Source organism: Diachasmimorpha longicaudata, chromosome 6 (assembly GCF_034640455.1).
Source record: "Diachasmimorpha longicaudata isolate KC_UGA_2023 chromosome 6, iyDiaLong2, whole genome shotgun sequence".
NCBI classification, from domain to species: Eukaryota; Metazoa; Arthropoda; class Insecta; order Hymenoptera; family Braconidae; genus Diachasmimorpha; species Diachasmimorpha longicaudata.
Window position 1 is genome coordinate 8,824,957 of NC_087230.1, and position 22,576 is coordinate 8,847,532.

The 22,576-nt window shown below is 40.5% G+C and overlaps 4 protein-coding genes across 10 annotated transcripts in view; 2 read left to right on the top strand and 2 right to left on the bottom strand.

The window, feature by feature from the left end:
• Positions 1–10,972, bottom strand: part of LOC135163596 (uncharacterized) — a 70,690-nt gene extending 59,718 nt beyond the window's left edge. For 4 of the 6 annotated variants that reach the window (XM_064123165.1, XM_064123168.1, XM_064123167.1 and 1 more), the window contains exon 1: positions 10,350–10,972. In XM_064123165.1, the coding sequence (XP_063979235.1) occupies positions 10,350–10,423 (74 nt within the window). In that variant the 5' untranslated portion in view covers positions 10,424–10,972. Of the gene's footprint in view, positions 1–6,266; positions 6,449–10,349 lie in introns of those variants that run through there. The other 2 variants (XM_064123164.1, XM_064123169.1) reach the window with 2 other exon arrangements.
• Positions 6,668–16,320, top strand: LOC135163578 (uncharacterized). 2 transcript variants are annotated; one of them, XM_064123139.1, is made up of 3 exons: positions 6,669–7,100; positions 12,947–13,275; positions 13,336–16,320. In XM_064123139.1, the coding sequence occupies exons 2-3, from the start codon at positions 12,967–12,969 to the stop codon at positions 14,305–14,307; spliced, it is 1,281 nt and encodes a 426-aa protein (XP_063979209.1). In that variant the 5' UTR covers positions 6,669–7,100; positions 12,947–12,966; the 3' UTR covers positions 14,308–16,320. The 2 variants fall into 2 exon arrangements, with proteins under 2 accessions (XP_063979208.1, XP_063979209.1); XM_064123138.1 differs by having other exon boundaries at positions 6,668–7,100; positions 12,947–16,320.
• A 504-nt stretch (positions 16,321–16,824) lies between these two features.
• Positions 16,825–22,345, bottom strand: Caly (calypso). The gene is made up of 8 exons (XM_064123122.1): positions 22,228–22,345; positions 21,643–21,914; positions 21,346–21,560; positions 20,258–21,098; positions 18,035–18,139; positions 17,651–17,967; positions 17,303–17,451; positions 16,825–17,224 (listed from the first exon to the last, which is right to left on the bottom strand). Exons 2-8 carry the CDS (start codon positions 21,698–21,700, stop codon positions 17,146–17,148), a joined length of 1,764 nt encoding a protein of 587 aa, XP_063979192.1. The 5' UTR covers positions 21,701–21,914; positions 22,228–22,345; the 3' UTR covers positions 16,825–17,145.
• LOC135163580 (uncharacterized protein) lies at positions 18,135–20,086 on the top strand. Its single transcript, XM_064123141.1, has 2 exons — positions 18,135–18,625; positions 18,852–20,086. Exons 1-2 carry the CDS (start codon positions 18,458–18,460, stop codon positions 19,941–19,943), a joined length of 1,260 nt encoding a protein of 419 aa, XP_063979211.1. The 5' UTR covers positions 18,135–18,457; the 3' UTR covers positions 19,944–20,086.
• Positions 22,346–22,576: the final 231 nt, after the last annotated feature.

Below are 22,576 nucleotides of genomic sequence, written 5' to 3' on the forward strand. Positions count from 1 at the left end.
ATCAATGACAGATGATAAATCATGAATAATCCATGACACATGAAATTAAACATTCAAACACGAACAAAGAGCCTTCGCATTTTTACCTCCACTTATTCAAACGGAAATTTTTTTCTCCCATACCAGGAAGAGAACTCATTGATCCACATTACGCCAATCCTAACGGTTTATCTGTCGCAACGAAAGTACAAAGAGGCAGCCAACGCACTTGGGTTTATTTTTTTCCAAACATCGCCCTCCCAAAGGCTGGAGGGGGGATGGGGATCGAAGCAGGAAGTGCTGTGAATCGAAAAATCCGCTATCTATTGAACGATGTCCTGTTATACCCCAATATGTTCCCACCCCCATCAATCGCAGCCTCATTGAGAGCACCTTCAATCTTACCCCGTGACCCCATTTCGTCTTCATTGTACCAGGCATTGAGTTTCCATTTTTTTTTTTTTCATCCACTCGTTTTATTTTCGTATTATTTTCTACGAACGGAAATGCGTCGACCTACATATCAATTTTTTTCACAATTTCCTTTCGATTATAAAGGTAAAGAAAATAAGCAGACGCGTGAAATTGATATGAATAAAAATTATGAGCGACGCAATCGGCTATCCCCCAGGAGATCGACATATGAATTATGAGGAGGGGGCAAAAGAGGGTGGCATTAGACGTGAAGATCAGCTGGAAGCAATTTTACCATGAATTCTTTCGGATTTTTTTACGCGTGAATTCCTCATAACGAAAAGTGTAGAATAAATAAAAATAAAAATGAGTGTTTATGAATTGTTCTTGTGGAGAACTTCCGGGAGAAAAAAATGCAACTGCTGCACGGAGATTCGAGCGAAATGTATCATATTTTGGTGCTGGGGATTGTGCAAAACATCCGGGTCCCCATACGTGCGTATATGGAAAGTCATTGACACCGAGAAATATCATAAACTTGGATGAGAGAGAGAGCGTTGTAATTTTAAATAATTTTTCAATATCGTGATTAAGTTTTATTTCACGAACATTGATAGATTTGAGGAAAGTGATGAGTTTGCCCTTGACTATTCCATTAACTGAATATTCACTGAGTGTCACCGATAATTTGTTGCCCTGTTACTCTACAAAAATATAAAGTTGCATTCCGTGAAAAACGTCTGCAAAAGTCATGTAAAATTCAATACACGCGCCCAATAAATATGCAACCAACTCCCATCCCCTCGAATGTTAATAAGTAATTTCTCTGAGCCCAATAAACAATCGCCATTAATCATAACAATTAAATTATCTCCTCTCCATTTTATCGTTTCTTGACTCCTCAGTTGTCCTTCGATAATAATCGTCTCGAGGTATTTTATCACCTCCTCCCCTTCGCCACTAGCCAACGAGTTTCTCACTGCGCGAACATAATTTTTCGCGAGCCAGGGATAACTAAAAAATAAGGATTTTTCATTTCACTGAGGTGACCGAGAACCCGGGGTGGAGGGAGTGGATAGTCGCGTCATCGCCGCATTGGTGGTGACCTCGAGGGCTTTGGCCCCCACACTGCAGTGTCGACCCTGATCAAAGACCCGCGCGCGATTAACCAAGGTCACTTTTGTTCTGTTCTGTTCTGCACTCTTCTACTGCGTATTTTCACACACACACACGTGTATCCAGGATGTCATCCTGGCCACTAAACATTAATTTCCAACCCGTCGCGACACTGTATGATTCACATTTTAAACTGTCTAATTGATTGCTGTCTGCTCACTGATTAGTGGGAACTAGTAAAAATAATGCTGGGAAAATTGAGACATGTTAATTAAGGGTGGCCAATTAATTTCGCCATTTCTTTATCAGTGGAGGACCTTTATCCCGCTGGAGAAAGGTACAATGCTCGCAACAATATTTCCAGTCCCTCAAATTTTTTTTTCCCCCGTTTTCTTTGCCAAAGTTTATCTTCATCTTTGAATATTAGAATTACGATGAATCACGGGATAATAGAATGCTGACAAAAATATAATCATTTGCCGTACTAATGATTCTACGGCAGACGATCGAGACCGGCTTTCACCGCTGAGGATTTCCTGTCTCTTCCCCCATGGCCGCCCCCCACGTCATCTTGCCTATGCACTCGCGGGTGTTACGGTCTCACTCCGTTGTTACGTACGTTAAGTACATTTTTCTCCGATTACTTCTAATGCGCGTGGTTATTTTATTCCCAATCCTACATAATGACTTAACTTCATTAATTTATCCCTCACTCGTAATTTCACCCGGTAACACTCATGCTAATGATCGAATGGCTTTTTTGTTATCCAACGGGATAGACAGATTAGGTAGGAAGTAATTTGTTAATTCTGCAAAAGTACAGGGAATCCCCGAGGGAAAAACATAAATTGTCCTTGAATGTAATTCGGTAAGTACGTATTGTATCTAGTTTTCATTCATTTACATTCAACATCGAACATTTATTTTGCAAAATAATCACATAAAATAAATAAATTTATACTATTGTTGGATACTGAGGGCATTTTTTATGATTATTCAAGTGGATCGGGGGGTTCCAATCAACCATGTAATTTAGGCAACAGTGAAAATATAATTGATTAATTAAAGAACTGCATAATATTTAACTCAAGCCAATTAGGATAGAGATGCTCTAAGAGAAGATCTTTAAAATTTCATGGACGATTTAGTAGTAATTTTTAGGAAAGCGGCATTGAATTGGTTTTATGGTTAAAAATCATGCAATCTTAATTTTTTATTTATCTGCTCACTCAAAAGACCGGAAGTTCTCAACTTGCTTGAACGCTCAATCAAAACATCGATATTCCGGCTAATGACGTTGAGATTTCAATCAATTATAGAGTAAAAAATGACTTTCCCTGAATTTCCTTGAATATCTTTGGGGCATTTATTCGCGCGACATCTTTTCCACCTTTTTTCGTAAAAAAAATGAGAGAGCTCATTTATTATTAGTTTATTTTTTTATCGGTTCATGTACTTCACCAATTTGTTGACATAATTTTCCGTCAAAAATAGCCACACCTGCTATTCCATAATCGGCCCTAATCGATCTGTTTTCGAAAATAACGGGACTGTAGCTACAGAATAACTCAACTAAATTGTTGACCATTGGGAGGGATTCTCCGCGTGTCGGGAAATGGTGTTACGCGTCAACACGAAAGAAAGTTGAGGCCCGGTTCATCGACACTCGGATTATTACTGCGTGATAAACGTGCAGAAAAAAAAAATAAATATATAATGAGGAAAAATATATTCCGGAAAGCATGAAGAGGGAAAGATTGTCGATGCTTTTGTTTCAACATTTGTGGGAAATAAATTGTCCCAATGGGGACTGAGTCACGTATTTGTGTCGATTATTGTGTCACGATGCACTTGGATAAGAACAATCGAGTGATTCGGGCGATTTGTTACTGATTTCGTTACCTGATTTCGTGACTAATCGTGATAAACAATGAGCGATTAAATTTTCAGAGGGGCCACTCTCATCTGAACTTAACTGAAGTCATTTCCTTCAAGGTCAGTCAGATGATCAATCGCTGTGACATCCAAACGATGCCTGAGCAATCATCGAGTGAAGTTGATGTGCAAATGGGTCGAATGGAAATAACACATAGGCATGCACACACGCATGTAACGGGCGCTTCGTCTTTTTATCGTACATTTCACCTTTCTACTTTGCAATCAAGCACTTTCATATTGCTTTCACTCGAGGCCCGATGAAAGTACCCGTGCGCACCTCGGTAAGGCCCCCAAGTAGGCTCCGCCGTGTTTTTTTTTTAATGCAAGGAGGAATCGAAAAAGTGCAGATCCGGTCACTCTAGACCACTCTCTAGTTGCTACTTTATTGATACATTTCGTTGCAACTGCGCTCAATTGAATTGCGGTGAAACAGGCAGTACGATCTCTCGAAATAAAAAGACCCCGTGAAACCAAACGTGTGATTAGGGAGAGTCACAAGACTTTTTACAAAGTTGTAAAAATAGTGAAACATTTTCGCCCTTTTTCTCGATTCTCCTTTATGGAAATAGAGAGTGACTCTCGTGGGATGACTCATCGTGTAATTTCTATTTTTGCTTTTATCATGACGATCGTTCAAATGTTAGAAGATCATTAGAAAATATGAGGAATGGATAATTATGGAATAATGAGGAAAAAAAGTTTCACGGAGAAGTCACTTATGTGGGCAGTTGGTTATGAAAATATAGATTTCTTTCACTTTTTGTAGGGATTAATATCCGTCCCACAAGTCATAATTTTTATCAACAGTGTCAATAAACAATTGCCCATATTATCGTCGATTGTTTGATGAATTCAATACAATCGTTTCCATATTAATCGCATGAAAATTAGAATTGCCTCATTGAATAAATAAATATTATTTCCCGCACACCACAGCGACGCTATTGTCACTCTAATTAATGAAGGACTAATTAACTCAATTGATTTCTTATTACCCTGAAATTAGAGGTTCACTGGCCTTTCGTGGTGAGCTAAGTGTGTTACAACTTTCGTGAAACCTCTGACCAAACGTTATTTTCATTTCACAGTCATGGCCGGTGTTACATAGCTGCATCCACAATCTACTTGGCTCTCATTTCATTATTTTTTTTCACTCATTATTTGTCTTTCGCGATAAGACGCTAATGATAATGAAAAATATTTATTCGCCTTTCACGAATGTATCATTGAGCAATAAAAGAATGCATATTGTTTCCTCAATGGCCATTGACCCCTCGCCCTCTCTCTCTCTCTCTATCTCTTTTTCTTACTCTCTCTGTCAGCTAACCCGATTGGCAGATTGGCCCGAAGGTCATCGATACTTCCTCGAGTGATCGGCTTTAACTCACATTTGACATTTTATTGTTAAATTGGATTCATTTGTGGGCAACACCGACGGACAGCGATATTATACGAGTGCCTGCCATTGACTTTATAACGAGTGAATTTTTTTTCAGCCCTGACTCTTCTCGAAGGCGAGAATATAACTCCCGGTGAAAGTATAATATTCATGCACAAAGTAATAGTGACGCAGAGGTGCGTAATCGAGTGCACGCAATCGTTTTACTTCCGAATGGAAGTATTGTATTCGCCTAATATGAAATTTACAATTTTCCGAGTCCCGATAGTTAATTATCGCCCCAATAATTTTTATATATTTTTAGAACATCATCTCATACATGTATGTTTGTATGTGTCTATGCGACATATTTATCCTTCTCGAATCTGATAAACATAATGTTTTTCAAAAGAGACCATAATCTGGTTTTCAAGATACGCGTCAGAGTAATACGAAATAGATTTAAATACAAATTGCCAAAGGAAAAACGAAGTCGCAGTCATACCTATGCGTTGCTAAGAATTCAGCGAAATTTCCCAGAAAATGTGGCAGTGAGTCTCATGAGACTGACATTAATGATGATTTAAAAGAAAATGCCTAGTCAGATTTCCAATTTTTGATACTGGGAATATTACCAGAAACTCCAGTGAAAATAACTCACTTAATAATTTTCTGGAAAATCTTAATCACTGAACAAAAAAATGACCCATATTTTCCCGACAAATTATGACAATCGATGCAAGTGCATCGTCAATAATCCCTCCCACCCGACAATCTGCCCAATCATCATTTTTATAAATAACCCCCAACAACGCAGCGAAACCTCCAGAAGACAATAGCAGCCACTGAGTACGAATTTTCGTGTATTATAATGATCTTCGCAATCCCCTTTTGTTCCCCCGGTGTCCAACAGAATTGGCGCACGCTTGCACCGGCCAAGGACGCGCTGCAGCGCCTCCCCAGCATCCGAGGATAAAAGAAGTCCCCCCCTTCCAAAAAAAGAAAGATGTGCATATGCCGAAGACCCCGCGTGCAGTTACCCTTGATCTTCCAAATCGGTCGATTCGTTAACCCCCCATCTCCTACTCCAAAACAGGACCGAGGCATTGTGCACCACATTACAACAAGAAAAAAAATTGATAACCCCCCCCCCCTATCACCAGACAATTCCTGAACGACAGCGACGAGGGAAAATCCCGGGAAAATGTTGAATAATTCGCGCGCTTGTCCCTCTCCCCCTCCCTGCCGTGCGCACGACGCATCTAATTATCCATCATGTCGCGTAATTTCTATACCGTTGAGCCGAGGGGATCGAGACACTGGTATCAAGAGAGATATATCCTGATGCGTCTCAGTCTCCCCGTGTGGATAATCGTGGACGATGCCAGTAACACTAGGTTAACAGAGTGGGGATCGAGATGTGTTACACACACATACATACCTCACTCACGCATAAAAAGTGTGGGGGAGGGGAGAGAGTGTATCCCACTACCTCTCGAGCAATTCCTCCTCCTCCTTGTCCCTGGATACCTTCACTGGTTCCACGGCAGCCGGGTATATCCATCGTTGTCTCGAGTGCCAACCACCACCACCACAACGGGAGCCCTCAGCAAAAAGCCCAATGCTTCTCCCCTCCTTCACATCCGCCATCACAACATGGTGCTCACGATGTATTCTCAATTCCACCTCCCACTGCAACTCCAAATACACGTAGTACTGAGAAGGCATACACCGGGCACGCGGCACTAACACTCGTTGGCGTCAGCCTTTTAGCATCACACGCGATACGACATTGGGGCCAGAGACTAAACTCCTGAGAGAGAGACAAGTCCGCCACTCTATCCTACATTGAACCGAGCCAAACAGTTCAGTCATCAGCGCGACGTCGTACCGTACGGACGTTTCCCACAACTTTCAGGGCTCTGTGGGGGAAGACTTTTTTTTTGTTTAATTTCGTTTGTTGAAAAATTTGAGATTTTTCATTTAACCGGAGGACACAGTGCTTGAAAGGATTCACACGGATTCCGAATTATCGGCGATTTTGTCAAAGTGAAGTTCGACGATATATTATTATTGTTATTTTAAAGCGGGGAATTTAACCGTTTTCAACTGCTTGTGATCAAGTTGTTTTTTTTTTTACTGTTGGTGAATTTAACGGAAATTGGACTCGGATTCGTCTTCTTTTTTTTCGCCGTTTGTTGATAATAAAAGGATTCCGCCAAAGTGGATCTCGGTAACGGCGCAACATTGCGCTCGGAGAAAAGTTTAACAATTGGTGAGTAAGGTATTTGTTAAGGAGCTGAGTGTTTTCACGGAATAACTAATTTTCATCATTCAAACGTTGATGTTGGATTGATTATTGAAATGTGGAGTTACGGGATGTGTGTGCAATGCGATAGGAGCTTTGTTGGTGTCTCATTTTGAGAAATAAAATCGTGATAAAGAGACTGTCGAGGCACGTGTCTCCCCTAGTCGAGACTTTGGACTTGACTATTACCGAATAGAATCCGGGGTTTTTTTTTTTTCGGTTGCCCAACATCTATTCTCGAGTGACATAATCAATTTGTCATCTAGAATTACGAAAGTCTTCATCTTTCCGTTTTCCTCATTTTTCCCTCTCTCATCCACATTGAGATGATTTATTTTTTGACATTGGTGACGCAAGGATCAACGAACTCGGGCTGCGGTCACGAGAGCTTGTGTTGAGGTTTTCGCGCTCAAATTTGTCGAGGGGAGCACCAATGGGTTGTGAGGGTACCGAGAGGCCTTCGTTTAAACTCACGCTCTTACTCCTTCGTGGTTCTTCATTGCGTCATACGAACTCTCGTAACCCGAGTCCATGGTTTTATGTATGTGTGTGTACAGTTTCATTCTTCAGGGTTAATTCAGCAATTTCAGACAATCGCCCGTATCATTCGTTCACCTGACGATGATAAATATCCTATTGTGACAGACCAAGTTGTTCTTCTCTTCGATTCACCTGCTGTGAACTTTGCATATGTCTCCAAAACCATCAATGCCAGGAGGAAATCCCCCAGGACCTTTTTTACAGCTCCGAAAATTCCCTACAAAAAGCTCCCATGACATTTGTCCCTAGCTCAGCTCATTATCAAGATAATTCCCTTCAAGTACCGCCGAAAAATTCCCCCTGAAATCGCTTTCACACGCCGTAAACATGTCTACTATAGTCGTGTACCTGAAGACCAGCATCTTGTTCCTTTGACAGATAGTAAGCACGTCATTGTGCTCGTTACTCCAATCCGTAAGGACGAAGCACGTGGCTCGCCGTTTCCACGAGGAATGATCAATGTTGACTCTCGAACCGGCGTGAAGGGTTATCCCCCCACTCATTCGTCTCCTCTCCCACCTGTCTGTCTCGCGCACGCCTCAGATATCAAAACTCGACAGCGACCCCTTTACCTTCACCTCCCCGTTACCCCTGAAAAAGCCCCATCTCACCGCAGTTCACCCGCGAAAAGTGGGCCACGGCCCAATTTGCTGAGCTCCCATAGCCTCCAGTAAGAGCGCGAACACCTATGTAATAAAATCTCACGGTCTCAGCGCTACAAAAAGTTGTAAAACCGATGAAAAATAAAGAAAGAAGCGGATAACACGTGTCCTCGGATGAATAAAAATTGATCTAATCAGTAGTGCTAATCAGAACTAATTATTAGGCTATGTTATCGCCCCATCAAATTCGCTCGCTTGGAATTCAAAATATCCGTTGTAATAGAGATTAGGGGTTTAACGGTAAGATTCATAAAGGCACGTTTCAAGCATCAATGACTCGCCATTGCGTCACTTCTCATTAGTCGATTATGTTGCCTTGAATAATCATATTCAGGCAACGACCTCGTGAAAATCCCATTATCGAACATAAACTATTTCTCCTAAACGAGTGAATCAAGCGCTGAAAATTCACATTGACTCATCAATACAAATTCTCCAATGGAATTGCACATGAAAACTCTTTCGTCGATATTTCCCCTTCCGTGTTGGAAGTATCATCATCACGAGGTTTATGTGACGTGCATTTACGAGAAATTACGTAAGGGGGGAGGATACTACGACGAGGCGACAATCACCACATGAACCAGTACAAATTCAGAATTACAACATCGGTTGAATTACGTTTAATTACCCGCGTTATTTCCATCCAATTGACCCTAACCGAATCGCTGAGTGTTTCGAGTCAAATGCAAGAGGAAAAACTAGTCTGACAATGAATGTGAGGCTCCGATACAAATGAAAAAAACCACCGGACCCACACTATCCGCTTCCCGCGATGGTTATTATGCAATTGGGACTAAGATAACGGGAATAGAAAAAGAGAGACGACTAATAGAGCGATAAGGAACGTCACGGTGGGATTGTTCTAGTTCGCCCGTTTTTATTTGACTGAGATAATAGATTTGTCAAAAATTCAACTCACTGGCCACGAAAAAAATTGAATTTACCATTAACTAATTAATACTGAAACGTTATTTAATTCCCCGAGAATTTTGACGTTCATTTCCATTGGGTGTGATTTGAAATTAATTGACTCCAAAATAGATTACGAACTTGAGGTCATTAACAGGACTTTCTCAATTACTACGCACGAAAAATTATAATGATCTTGATGGATCCATATTAATATTTAATTGACTTTTTAGTAGTAAACTCTTATCATGGTTTTGTCATTTCCGAGAAGTTAATAGTCGGAAGGTCAGAGGATGGCGATTAGGAGTTATGCCACGCGCCAATCCCTCTGCATCGCATAAAATCACAATTTTCATGTATTTTTTTTTGTTTTAGAATTGACACGTGGTGAATTCAAATGGTTCGTTGAAATCATGCGAATGAGAAAATAACCTGGCTTTATTTTTAATTCAAAAAGAAAAACCAATAGTTGCCTCGTGTCAATCCACGTGCTGCACTCGACAAGAATAATTCCCCTGTCCCCACCTCCTCCCCTCCTGGCCATTGAAGTGCGATAGAACGATTTCCCACATTGGCGCGGTTTTATATCATCTACCCACCAAGTTTTTCCCGGATAAATAACTTATTGCGAATCAACAAAATACGTAGTTGGAAAAAAAAATGGCTGCGTACTTGGTTCGTCAAATAGATTGTTATGTATTTGCATGTGTATGATAGTTTGCCGCTGTTGAGGCTCCACGTGCGTTGAGGGTATTGCGCAACCGTGTGTACCCGAGCACGTGTGCTGTTCCGCCGCCTAGTTCACTTGGTCGATTATGTACGCGTGGAATTGTGATGCCTCGCGAGTCACCGAGGCTCAAGTCACTCGGTGAAAAAATTTATTATCGGAATTATTACCTTCATTCTTTCATTATTCAATCATCCGCTCATCATTTGAGCTCATGCTCATTGACTTGCGAGCGACGCCACGGATGTAGGAACATGTGTATTTGAAACTCCCGGGCCCCGCGCAGTTCGCGGAACCCGCGAGTTTCAAATTCCCGATATTACCCTATCGGTATTTCCGAAAAAATAATTTGTCTGAGATTATTGAATCACTTACCCACGAATCTGTGGACTGAAATCGTTCAAGGAAACCGACGAAGGATAGAACAATAAATTCTGCTGCGCCAACATGACCCCGTCACTCAAATTCACCGCCGACGAGGTTTTCCGTGTGCGTCAGCCGTGTATATCGATCGAGTGTAGACTCACAATTGGTTTTGCCCGTGAATCCTCCCCCTGGTAAAGCGCAAAACATGAAATTTCTCAGAGAACAATTAGCCATTAATTCCGTTAATTCAGGATGAAATTTTCATGAATGACTGCTCTCTTCACCGCAAATCGATCGTTGTTTATCAATCAACGAATGAATAAACAAAGCATACGATGAGAAGGTGCGTCACAGAGAAATCGATGGGCCATGGTCGTCGGGGGAGCCATGTAACTGAGCTAAATATGACTCACCGCGGGTCACCCAGGCGGTATTAAACCACTAAACTCAAATATCTCCCCATTGAATTCCGGGAACTCTCGGTCGCTCACCCGCACAAATTGCTCAATTAGAATAAACTCATTATAAAATCAACAGGCTCGTGACTAGCTATTCCATCTGATGTAACACTCAACAAAACTCAAGACATTAGAGAATGACGTGTTTTTGGCTGAGATAGCCGGAATCATCGGATTCACCGATGACTCACGTTATAATTTCTATCATCACGATTGCCAGATAAAGACAGCCGTCTCGATGGCGCGTTGCTCCGAATGATGAAAAATATTCCGGAAAAATTCACGGAAAATTCAAATCAATCATCGGGAAATAAAAGTCAATAATTCATGGGACGAGGTCAATCAATCGGATTTATACTGTGGCTCTGGCTAATCCGATACGTCGTCGACCTCGTGCAATTGTTTTCCGCAGCATAACCGAGGTCGAGATGGCACGTTTACCCTCGGAAACATGACATAACTCCACCAATTGCCATTTGATTCACCTGAGCCATCTCAAACGCTCTTAACTCACACGCTCTCACGCGTGAACAGTGCTTCCACGTTTCTCCAGGTGTTGTCTGCACGCTGACATTCACCGTTGAGTTTTAACCTCAGTATTTGTATCCATAATACATCTGCATACGTGCGTTTTGCTGTTTGCTTTTAAATCCTAACTTATACCACTTGCACGTGCCCGTCAACTCGCTGTATACGCGTGCGCAACCTTACGCCCGTTATTACGTAAGCCGGTTTTTGGTTCACGTTGAGCTCGGTTTGACGAGTCTGTGTGAGTGTATGTGTGGTTGGTGTACGATTGGATGTATAATTTCTCTATGGCATGTTCAGCGCTACCTGACACACCACCGATGACGCAACTCGACACCAACTCAATTTTTTTTTTCTCAGGGAAAGACCTTTTAATTTATTTCGAATTCGCGTGAAGAGAGGAATAATAGTTCATTCCAAGTATTTTTAATTTATTTGAGACAGATTTTCCGTGGGTGAAAATCCAGTCAGCCGTTCAGAATTGAAGACAAAAAAATGTGTTCCCACGAAAATATCTATTCGCGTTTCTCCTCAAATTGTCTAACGCGTGAAATAAATTCAATCGCGATTTTTTTTTCTCGCTATCCCTCCTGCAATGTTACCGCAGAATAGACGGGGGCAATGATCGCACTTCCGGTCTTGTATAGTACGCAAATAAAACACGTGTACATATCAATGGCCCGAGCTCAACTTATTCGCTAAGAATGCCCACTAATCCCTGTAAACTCATAATTTCGTTGTTTTAATATTGAATATACTTCTATCCTGTTGCACGTGCAATTCTCGGGGAGTTGAGTTTGCAATTCTCCATCTCTTTTCACCTATCCTTTTCTACTGCTCACCCCCCAGCCCTAGCCAGTAGAGTCCCAAGGCGAGCACACTCTTGTGTAATCACATAACTACACGAGAATGCACGTGCTCTATCTCCAGGGATTGTTCACCGAGAAACGGGTTGCATCAGTCGACCCACATACACCGATAAAAAAATCGCACATTTCACGCTTTACTATCCGTCTGCATATTATTTTCATAAACTAATCAACGTAAATTTGATTAACTTCAACGAGAACTTTGACTGGAATTTTAATGACTCAGTTGCAAATAAATAAAACAAACAAGGCTTAGTGACACATGTTTCCTAGTTCCTGATTCCCATGTCATGAGTTTCAGGGTACACGTGACCTTCCCAAAAAGGTCGCACGTACATCCAAAAGCCTTGATGACTTCCTCAATTAAGGGGAGATTACTATGAGTTTTTCAATTCGCAGGCTATTGAAGTGAGATTTATCTTGCTTTGAAGATCGATTATGTACGTCTTATAATGAATGTTCACTCAAAAAAATACTTCATTGTTCTTTTTTTTTCATTGTGCCATTCATGGAAAATCACGAAGAACAGACGTCCTCTGAGGTCTTCATAAATATTTTTTCAATTAATGAAAAATTGATTTAGCCGCATTAGTCGTTTTTCGACGTACATAGTCCATTTTCAAACTCACTTCAACTGTCCGCGATTTTTGAAACTGATAGTAGTTTCTTCGTGAAAAAAAAATTACGTGAATTTGCATATAATAGATGAATCACTGCGAAAAAATCTAATTCATTTGAATTTATGTTTCAGATGTTCTGAGAAGACGAATTATGGTGGCTGAGTTCATTGCCCGCCAGAGTGGATCGCCCATAAACGGTGAAACCGCCTGTTTAAACGGCAACATGCCAGCGAGTCATACGATGGCCCATCCGGGTCATGGGCCGCACACTGGGCATGATGTTCATGGTCAAATGCCAATGAGCCATCAGAATCATCATGGCCAGCAGCATCAGCCGAGCCAACAGCAGTTGCAGCACCAGCAGAGTCAATCACCGGTTCAGCAGCAGGCACAATCACATCACCATCATCCCCAGGGTCAAGGCCAACAGCAGGGACAACAGATGCATCACGATTCGCAGGTGACACATCCCGAAAATTACCCCCCAAACTTTGACATAAGGAAGGAACTTTTCTCACAGCGCAAGCAGCGCGAATTTATTCCTGACAACAAGAAGGATGACAGCTATTGGGACAGGCGTAGACGCAACAACGAGGCGGCCAAAAGATCCAGGGAGAAGAGGCGATTCAATGACATGGTGCTGGAGCAGAGGGTCATGGAGCTCAGCAAGGAGAATCACATTCTCAAGGCCCAGTTGGACGCTATCCGGGATAAATTTGGTATATGCGGTGATCAGGTGATAAGTGCTGAACATGTTCTCGCAGCACTACCATCCGAGCCAACGATGAGTGTCAAGAGGGCCAAATTACCACCATCAGCAGCCCTCCTGTACGCGAGAACTCCAAGTCCAGTTCACACATCAGTCATTCATCAACCAGTCAGTGGTGCCAGATCACCAAGATCACCGGCCCAACTGTATGTACCAGAGACGAGTGCCTATCCAGAGACTGAAAGCTTCCAGTATCCTTATCCTCATCCAGCGATGCACTTCGACACGACAAGTGCACTCAATCTCTCGAGGGGTAGACGAGCTCAGTCGCCCTTTGAATTGTCATCTGGCAGTGGTGACGAGAGTACACAGATTGTCACTGCTCAGAGTGCAACAGCCAGCAACAGTCTACCCCACAAATTGAGGCACAAGTCGAGAATTGGCGATAAAGATGCTGCCAGTGCACTTCTTGCATTGCAGGGCATCAAGCAGGAGCCCGGTCCCAGGGCGTCGCCACCCTGGGACAATGAGGGCTCCAGTGATGAGAGGGATTCTGGTATATCACTCGGGGCTGAGTGGAATCCATCTACCAATGTTACAGCTGTTCCTGAGACTGAACGAGAAGTCAAATCTAGGCTTGATAGACTCGCATCTGAGGTCGCATCACTACAGTCAATTTTGCGTCTGGGTAAGGCTGGTGAAACACATCCAGGTCAGATTAATCATCAGGGCACGACTACAAGCATCACAAGCAGTACCGGGGCTGGCTCTGGACTACAATGAAGCTGATTTAAATCCTACGTTATTTTTTCGTTTTTTTTTTAAACGCTAAGTTTATCGTCGTGCCAAGATTCAACCTTGGGGTTCTACTCGATAATGTACCGTTCAATGGCTGTCCAGTCGTGGCGTTAATTTTACGCCTTCGTGAGAATAATTTTAGATTTAATACACTCGACGAACGTTATTCTACTCTCAAGTTAAATCGTCGTATTAAGGAGATAGAATTAATTGTTTACTTGAAAACAATCGTTTCAATTGTCCCCATCCCCCTTACCCATCCCACTTTCATTTCTGTCATTGTAGGTTCTATTATTATGTTATTGTGTTATTAATGTTTAGAGAAAATTAATCGAGTTTCGCGAATTGTTGTTGTGACATTTTAATCGCGCAACCGGCTATCCACTACCATCAGAATTTTATCACCAGCGAGAGGTAGATTAAATTAATATTCAATATACACTCGCTAAAACCAAATTCTTTCGTTTAGTTCTTCATTTTTTAAGATTAAAAAAAATCTCATTGATTTATTTCAATTTTCTCTTTAATTTCTCGTGAGTTTTGTAAATATTTGAATGCCCACGGTGCTTCGATGCATGATTATTCGAAGATGAAGACACTTAACGTTAAAATGGAGTGTAATTGTTTTTTTCTTTATTATTTTTTATTAAGGAAAACAAGGCCCGTAATCGATAGAATTTTGTATAAAGTATTAAGCGGAGCCCTGTGAGTATATGTAATATTTATATTTGTACACGAGATAAATATCTAATTATTAACAGAGAACCCTCCCTTTCCTAGAATCTGTGTAAATTTTAAATGGAAAATTTAAACTAAATTTTCTATCGCACATTTGAAATTAATCGTAATCTTGGTGGACAAAATGATTGATTATTGAAATTACGATTTAATTTCATTATCGATGATTTTTCGTGGCTGGAAATTGTAACATGGAGATTTATTTTAACTTGAGATATACCTCCCCCACGAGAAATCGTCAATTGTATTATAAAACGAATGAAATCAGTACCAAGTACTAAATTAGTCGATAAACAAAAATCGTGCGTGCGGAATTGTGTGGAGAATATTATACACCAATCTACGTAAAAAAATACGATTAAGATTCCCCATACATCACCCTTTAACCCTCATCCTCCCCTATCCCTAAAAAATTATTTATTACAATTAACAATTCGTAAGTAGGAGAGTATCGACGGCTTTTTGTCCTTTTTTAAGACGATGAAAATAACAAAGGGCGCTTATGAATACAAAAATTGTGGTGTTGACGCAGAAAAAAAAGCTAATGAATTCATTTGAAAATCGAAAGCCCCCAATGAGCCCAACACAAGACTGTTTTATTACTGTTTCAGTGTTCTTATCAGGAACACAGAAGACATTGGTTTTTTTTTATATAATGAAATTGTAGAAGCAGATTCAACTGAGGTAAATTTGTAATTATAATGTGGAAATAGTGTAATAAAAGATATTCATATGATGAAAGGACTGGTGAGAATAAAATTAAACTGCAATGAAATCGTCTCCTGTATCAGTTAATCCATAAACTGATAATAACACATTCAATTGAATCCATGCAATACTAATAAGCCTTTGAATGATATTTTTGTAATTGCCTACACAATTTCAATGAGTACTGAGCATTGAATCTATGGAACAATTTATCCAGAATTATCAATGGTTGAGACACAATAGCAATGACCAATTTCTATAGAATTGAAGAACCACCAGTGCCTGGTATCAAACGAATGGAATAAAATTCAGAAATTACGTAGTCGCTATCGACAATCTATTCAGATGAAATGATGATTATTGGAATTATTCGAGAACAAAGTATCGTTTAATTGTACATTATATAGGCTCTAGTCGCGGGAAAATTTTTGCACTCAAATCCTCTTATCTGTGCATCTTAACTGTGGGCGTTAATTGTTTTTATTCTTTCATTGTCAAAGATTCATCTGTAGCTTTTTACTATTCAAATAAAATATTTGTAAATATCTCTGAGCTGAGCTCGTTTTTTATTTCTGAAAGGAGAGAGGTGTTTTTCGTTGTTTTTGTACATTTGAGGATAATATTATGGAGAGAACGTGGTTTATCTTATCAGAACTTCCTGACCACTACATCCCAGTTTATTTGAACGATTAAGTCTGAGTTTTTTCATGGGTGTGGAGATGTATGTAATGGGCTTTTCAATATAAATATGTGAAGATGGTGAGAGGATGTTTTTTAACTGATGGAAATTGCTTTAATTGGGTCGCATTGGTTTTGGAGGAGTTGAGTTAAACGGCGGATTCGAAAGTTTATTTTCCCTTTGAGATATGCGTCTAGGTGTAAAGACATATCAACAGCGTGTAGTGTACTTGTATATGAATATTGAAATACATATTTTCAATGTTTTTGACAGTAACTTACGGTTGTTTTCTATTTGTCCCGAGTCAAGGAATGTTTATAATCGCATTCATTGTGGGCTGATGTGTAAATTTTCAGTCATAAAATTAAACAACAGAGTCTCATCTATCATCTCATATTTTATTTTCTACCGTAATCCTTATAACTCATTCGTTGAAGTAAATATCATAAGGATTAAACAAATCAAACATTCAATTAAATCATCAATTATTTAATTCCTTAATAATTAAAATAATTATGCAAGGGGTAATTGTCTGCTTCATAAATTGATTTCAAAAAGAAACGATTAAATGGAGGGTTTGTAAAATCCAGTAGACTTACAATCCATCATATGAATATGAAACTGTCTTCGATCTATTAGTGCAGTGTTCACGACCCGCGTAGAACTGAGGAGATGAAACTCAACAGAAAGTTAATTATTCATTTTCGTTTTTTGCATTTGGTTCTGCCACGACGACGACGTGAGGCGTTTGGTCGTGCATCAGTTTTCTTTGAAGTTCTGCAGATTAATAGACAGACATTATTAAATAGCGTATTCTATTATTAATTTTTAAAGTGTGAAGCTCATTTGTATTACCTATGAACTCGATTTACTGTGACTGAAGTATGCTTTTTTAGCGTTAAATGTTGCTGTACCAATTCAGCTAATTTTCCTTGCTGGGCTAACATCGAGAGAAAGGTACAAATGAATTCGTCGTAATTATGCGTTCGTCTGCAGTCGTCGATCTATTGGGAGAAATCAGAAGCTCAAAAAAATCCATACCAGTACGAAGCGAAGAAATGAAAGGAGACGAATACCAGGATTTTATGCACACTATTTTGCCAATATTTTCGAAAGCACGAAATGTAGGTGAATATGTTGCGAATTAATTTTTGGCTCATCTCCTTCCCATATTATTATTATGTATTAATTCATGATTCTCACTTTATATTTATTTCGTTTGTCGTTCTCATCCTTCAAGCACGTCTCACAAATACTAATTTCGTGCTCCAGATTTTTCAGCAGGGCGAGAAGATCCTTGGGAGCGAAGGTGTGTGGTTCAAACAATTCCGGATATTTCGAGCACAATTTCGAGTCAATTTTCTCCACCTTCTTCTCCTCAGTAACTGTATCCCCATTGCTAGTTTTCACTCTAGCATGGGGTATACGTACCTCTCCGGACAAACAAACCTTTTTATGCAAATGCCCCGAGTCGGATACCAGTCGTTTTCCATTTATGTTAATGTTACCAAGGGAACGACCTGAAAAAACATTTCATTCAGACCATCTCCTTCGTAAACATACAAATGATGAAAACAAATCACTCACTCAAACCTGCCTCGTTCTTCTCATCCCCAGCGACTCGAATAACAACGAATTTTTTAAAGTCCTTGGTGGATGTGGGGCTGCTCTGGCCCGAATTCCATCCCCAAGCTAAAAAAATTGCAGTTGTGTATAATGGAGATTAGTAGTTCTCATGTCACTCTTTCGATAATGGAATTATTTCCTGGGGGGGTGATTTTCCACTCGAAAAAGTCTTTCGTATTTGTATTTTTTTTTGGAAATTGTCTTATAACATACTGTTTACTTAACCCACTTCTTCTTAAATCAGTTCACCATCTGCTTAGCACTAAGAAATCTCTTGAGTTTCACCAAAAATCGACTCATAACTGTTCTTCAGAGGTGCTAATGATCCTCTGGAAGACAAGTCGGAGCTCGACTCAGAGGCACCTCAGTATTCAATGAAATACAATGGAGGGCATTCTGGCAATTCTCCTCTTTTCCTTGACACTCGCTAGTGCATCAAAGTGTCCAGAGGCAAGAAAACCACACGTAACGGGGTGTTCTATTTATTACGAGTGCATTAATCTCCCTGAAGGAGGGTATGTGTGGGCGCCAGCGAAATGTCCAGAAGGGTTGGTAAGTGCCTTCAGTCAATTAAACTTTCGTCACTCACGTGTGGACAAGTCAGACACACCCAACACCTTTTTCTATTCTTCATAGTTCTATTGATCCGAAGAAGAGCTTTCAAATGGAAATCTCTCTAGGAGTCTTCAGCTATTTAATTAAATTACTGGATTTTTTGTAATCCGATTAAATGTGTAATTTCATTCCGTCGTTAAAGCCTTCTGATTCATTTCTCTAGATGTTTCAACCTTATCTACGCCTCTGCGTCCTCCCAGGAGACTCCTGGGCGTGTGTGGAACATTCAACTCATGCCTCAACAAACTTAAAAACCCCGGAATTGCTTGACGAAACCAAGACGAGTTACCATGAATTGAATCCACATTATTTCAATTCTCCTGAATACCTCAATCTCGGTAATTTCGTCTCGACAATTCCACATCCACTGATAGAAGTTGAAAATCTCAACGAAAAGGAAAACCACGTTCAAGGCTCCCAGAAACTCCCAAACAACATAAAAGCGATGGGAACAAATGGAGTAGAAAATGTGAATGGATTTAGTCAAGTGATATTCTACAGATACCCAGGATCTGCTCCTTCATCTCCAGTAATTGACGCATCCAACAATGAATTTATCGTGCAATTCATCCGCAATTACGTATTTAATCACACTATCAATTCAAGAGGCGACAGAAAACGTATGAAGAACAGTTCAAGCACGACCGAGAGGATTAATGACCCTGGAGATGGGCCAGAAGTTACTGCGACGAGTGATATACCACCCAAGGACGAACTTATTGATGAGGCCAATAATGTAATAGCCATCATAGGTAATTTAGGTAACAGGGAATACGTAACAACTGAAAAATACAAATCACTGTCGACACAAATGAAAATTGAGGTGATCGAAGTTGTCCCCTGTATAACAGGCATCCGTCTGCCAAATGCCACAAATTGCATGAAGTATTATATGTGTGAGCCAAAAACAGCTGAGGTGTACGATTTTACGTGTCCTCAGAATACAGCTTTCAATGCACAGATTAATTTATGTGATCATCGCAAACATATATCGTGTAAAAAAATTACTGAAGGACTTCATGTGGAAAAACTCATTCTTGTTCAAGAAAAGGGCGATCCGACGCGAGAGGATAACCCTTGCGAGAAAACGGGAAAATATGCAGATAAAAATTCCGCGAAATTTTACTATTTGTGTTACACAGATGAACATTCGGAAAAAATCAAATCTGTAAAATTATCCTGCCCCAATAATTTAATGTTCTGTGAGAAAAAAAAGGCCTGTGTATCTAAACGTTTTTGTTACGCGGTGGAATAGCTCGTTCCAAGAAAAAAAAAGTAAAGCAGCAACGTAACTTGAAAACTTGACAGACGCAAAACAATTTCCAGGGTATCATGTGATTCCCTATTTCATTGTTTGTAATTTAAACATTTTCTTAAATAAAAAGAAAAAATAGTTTTCGTGGTTTAAGAGCTCTCGACCAATAGCCCAAGTTTTGAATTAATCTAAAGTCGAACTTATTCATCCCGAAAGTATTAATTAATAGAAAAAAAAATCGATTCATCTACTTAACAAACATCCATCTCTTGTTCCTCTCCTCATTAATGAAACTATTGGTGAATTGTAAATACCTTGAGTGGGCGAATTGAAAGCAGATCCAATTTCCGAGGAAGTGTCAGTGCTAGATGAGCTGTGAGCAGGTGAAGTTTGAATTCTCAGCGGAGTAGCATAATCCAGAGCACACATGACAACCTTCTCCATGCCATGCCCCTCATTCTTCACCAGATTGCCAGTCTCCTCACTTTCCCCATGCTGACTAGTTTCGAACTTCACGTGAGGAACACTCACCCCATCAGCATCTTTCCCCTCTTCCTTGGCTCTCTTCTCCCCTCTTTCCCCATCCAAATGATTCTTCTCGCTCTCCTGATGACTGAGTTTCACCAGTTGCTGCAGTGCCTCCAAGACGATCTGTCTGTTAGTCTTCAGCATTGTTAATTTGTGGGAAAGCGCTAGTCGCCTGTCAGGAACAACCGCCATCAAGTTAAACCTGATATCCTGGAGTTGTTCTCCGGTGGATATTCCCAGGCGATCAGTTATAACTCTTCTGAACTGCTCGGTCCACTCCTCATGCTCCTTCCAGGGGCCATGATCAACCGGGTAGGGTTTCAGTCCATCCAGTTCGAATAATCTTCCACTGATAGGGACATAGCTGACGAAGTGATAAGCTTCTCCTGTGAACCTTCCGGTTGTCATGCCTGTGTTTTTGTCCTGACGTCTCTTGGCTTGGGGCATTGCGTGCGAGTTGTGGGCACAGGCTAACTCAGGAGTATTCCCGATTGCCCATCCCTTGTTTTCGGGGCACATACCCGATGTGTGGTGCTTCAGTCGTGATAACGTCGTGCCCAAGTGGATGTTGGGACAGTTCAGGAGGACCGAGAGGAGGGCGTGGGTTGCACAGCTGTTTGGCACAACCTGGAGAGTTGAGAATTATAGAAACAAAAGTTATGGAGGAAGCTACATCTCTTAAAATTTTTTGATGCCATTAAATTGCCCGATAATTCAATTCAATGTTATTTGTATTAAACGTTAATACTGACAAATCGTGCAAATTTTATTTTTCTTCGTCAACATTTTAGCCTTTCCGATGATGCTGAACACTTTTAGAGATAAAAATCCACAAAGATAACTTTTTTAAATAAAAAATAGTGCACAACTTCACCTGCTGTGCGAAGAATATAGTATTGACAATCTCCTCATCCTTGAGAAAACTCTCATCGTGCTCCACAATTTTCCTCCTGGATCTTCTCTCCTCGATCCATCGAAAGAGAAATATAAATCCATAAACTGGACCCTCGAGTGACTTTTGGAGATCGTAAATTTCTTCCACTTGCACCCCCTTCACCCCAAAGTCCTCCAGGAGTAGTGTAAATAGTCCTATCGAATTGCAAAGAGACAATAATCCTCCCACTCGCCATATTTCAATGACCATTGACGTTGTACAGTGTAATTCTCCTACCTGGGTCACTCTCGAGCTCCAGCCAACCCTCGGTTAATCTGTTGATATCCACCGGCATGTCTCGGGTCTCATTACTTTCGGTAACAATAAAGTAATCTACCTGGAAGACTCATTGCGACCCAACGACGCCATGTTATCGCACCAAAACATCAATCACATGGTAACGCCGGACAGTGGCGCCACGCAGTGGCGAGAGTGAGTACTTGATAGCCAGTGGTCGATAGACATCGATTGTTTTCTCTATCGATATATCAATAGAGTTCGAACACAACCTGAATTCAAATAAACCTCAAAATTTTCACTGATTTTTCAAACAAATTATTAATTTTCGGGAATTCCACCGGACTTCCCATTTGATAATATTTTGAGAAATTCCAACCAAAATGTGTCAACAAGAGTCACAACGCAGCAGCGACATTTTCCCTCCAAAATGTCCTCTCATTTAGTATCGAACCTACCGCCTTGTAGTTATTGATAGTACGGGGAAATAACTTCGTCCCTCAGATAATTAATTGAATATCAAAGTGCCCTCAAAATCCCATAAATTTCCATTCGATTTTCAAATAAAACACCAGCTCGACTTACCACTCTCGGAGCTCTCGGAAATCAGCTGATGACGTAACAGCCGACGAGCGGACGTATGAAATGAAAGGAAAGAAAACCGCATATTACACTCGTGTCTCGTTTATTGGTGGAAGAGAGTCGAAGGTATAAGTATGGCGTAGGTTTTTTGGTGGCCTGTTTTTTTTAGTTGAGTTCTTCGTTATCATCGTGTATCGTTGGCACAATTAACGGTGGTTATCAACGAGTGAAAAGTGTTTTGAGAGCATAAATAAGTTTCTTAACGGAAGAAATTATCAAGAATTCGGACAAAACGAGATAAATAAAAGTGAGACATCTGTGGATTACTTCATTCGTGGAGGAGAGAATTTTC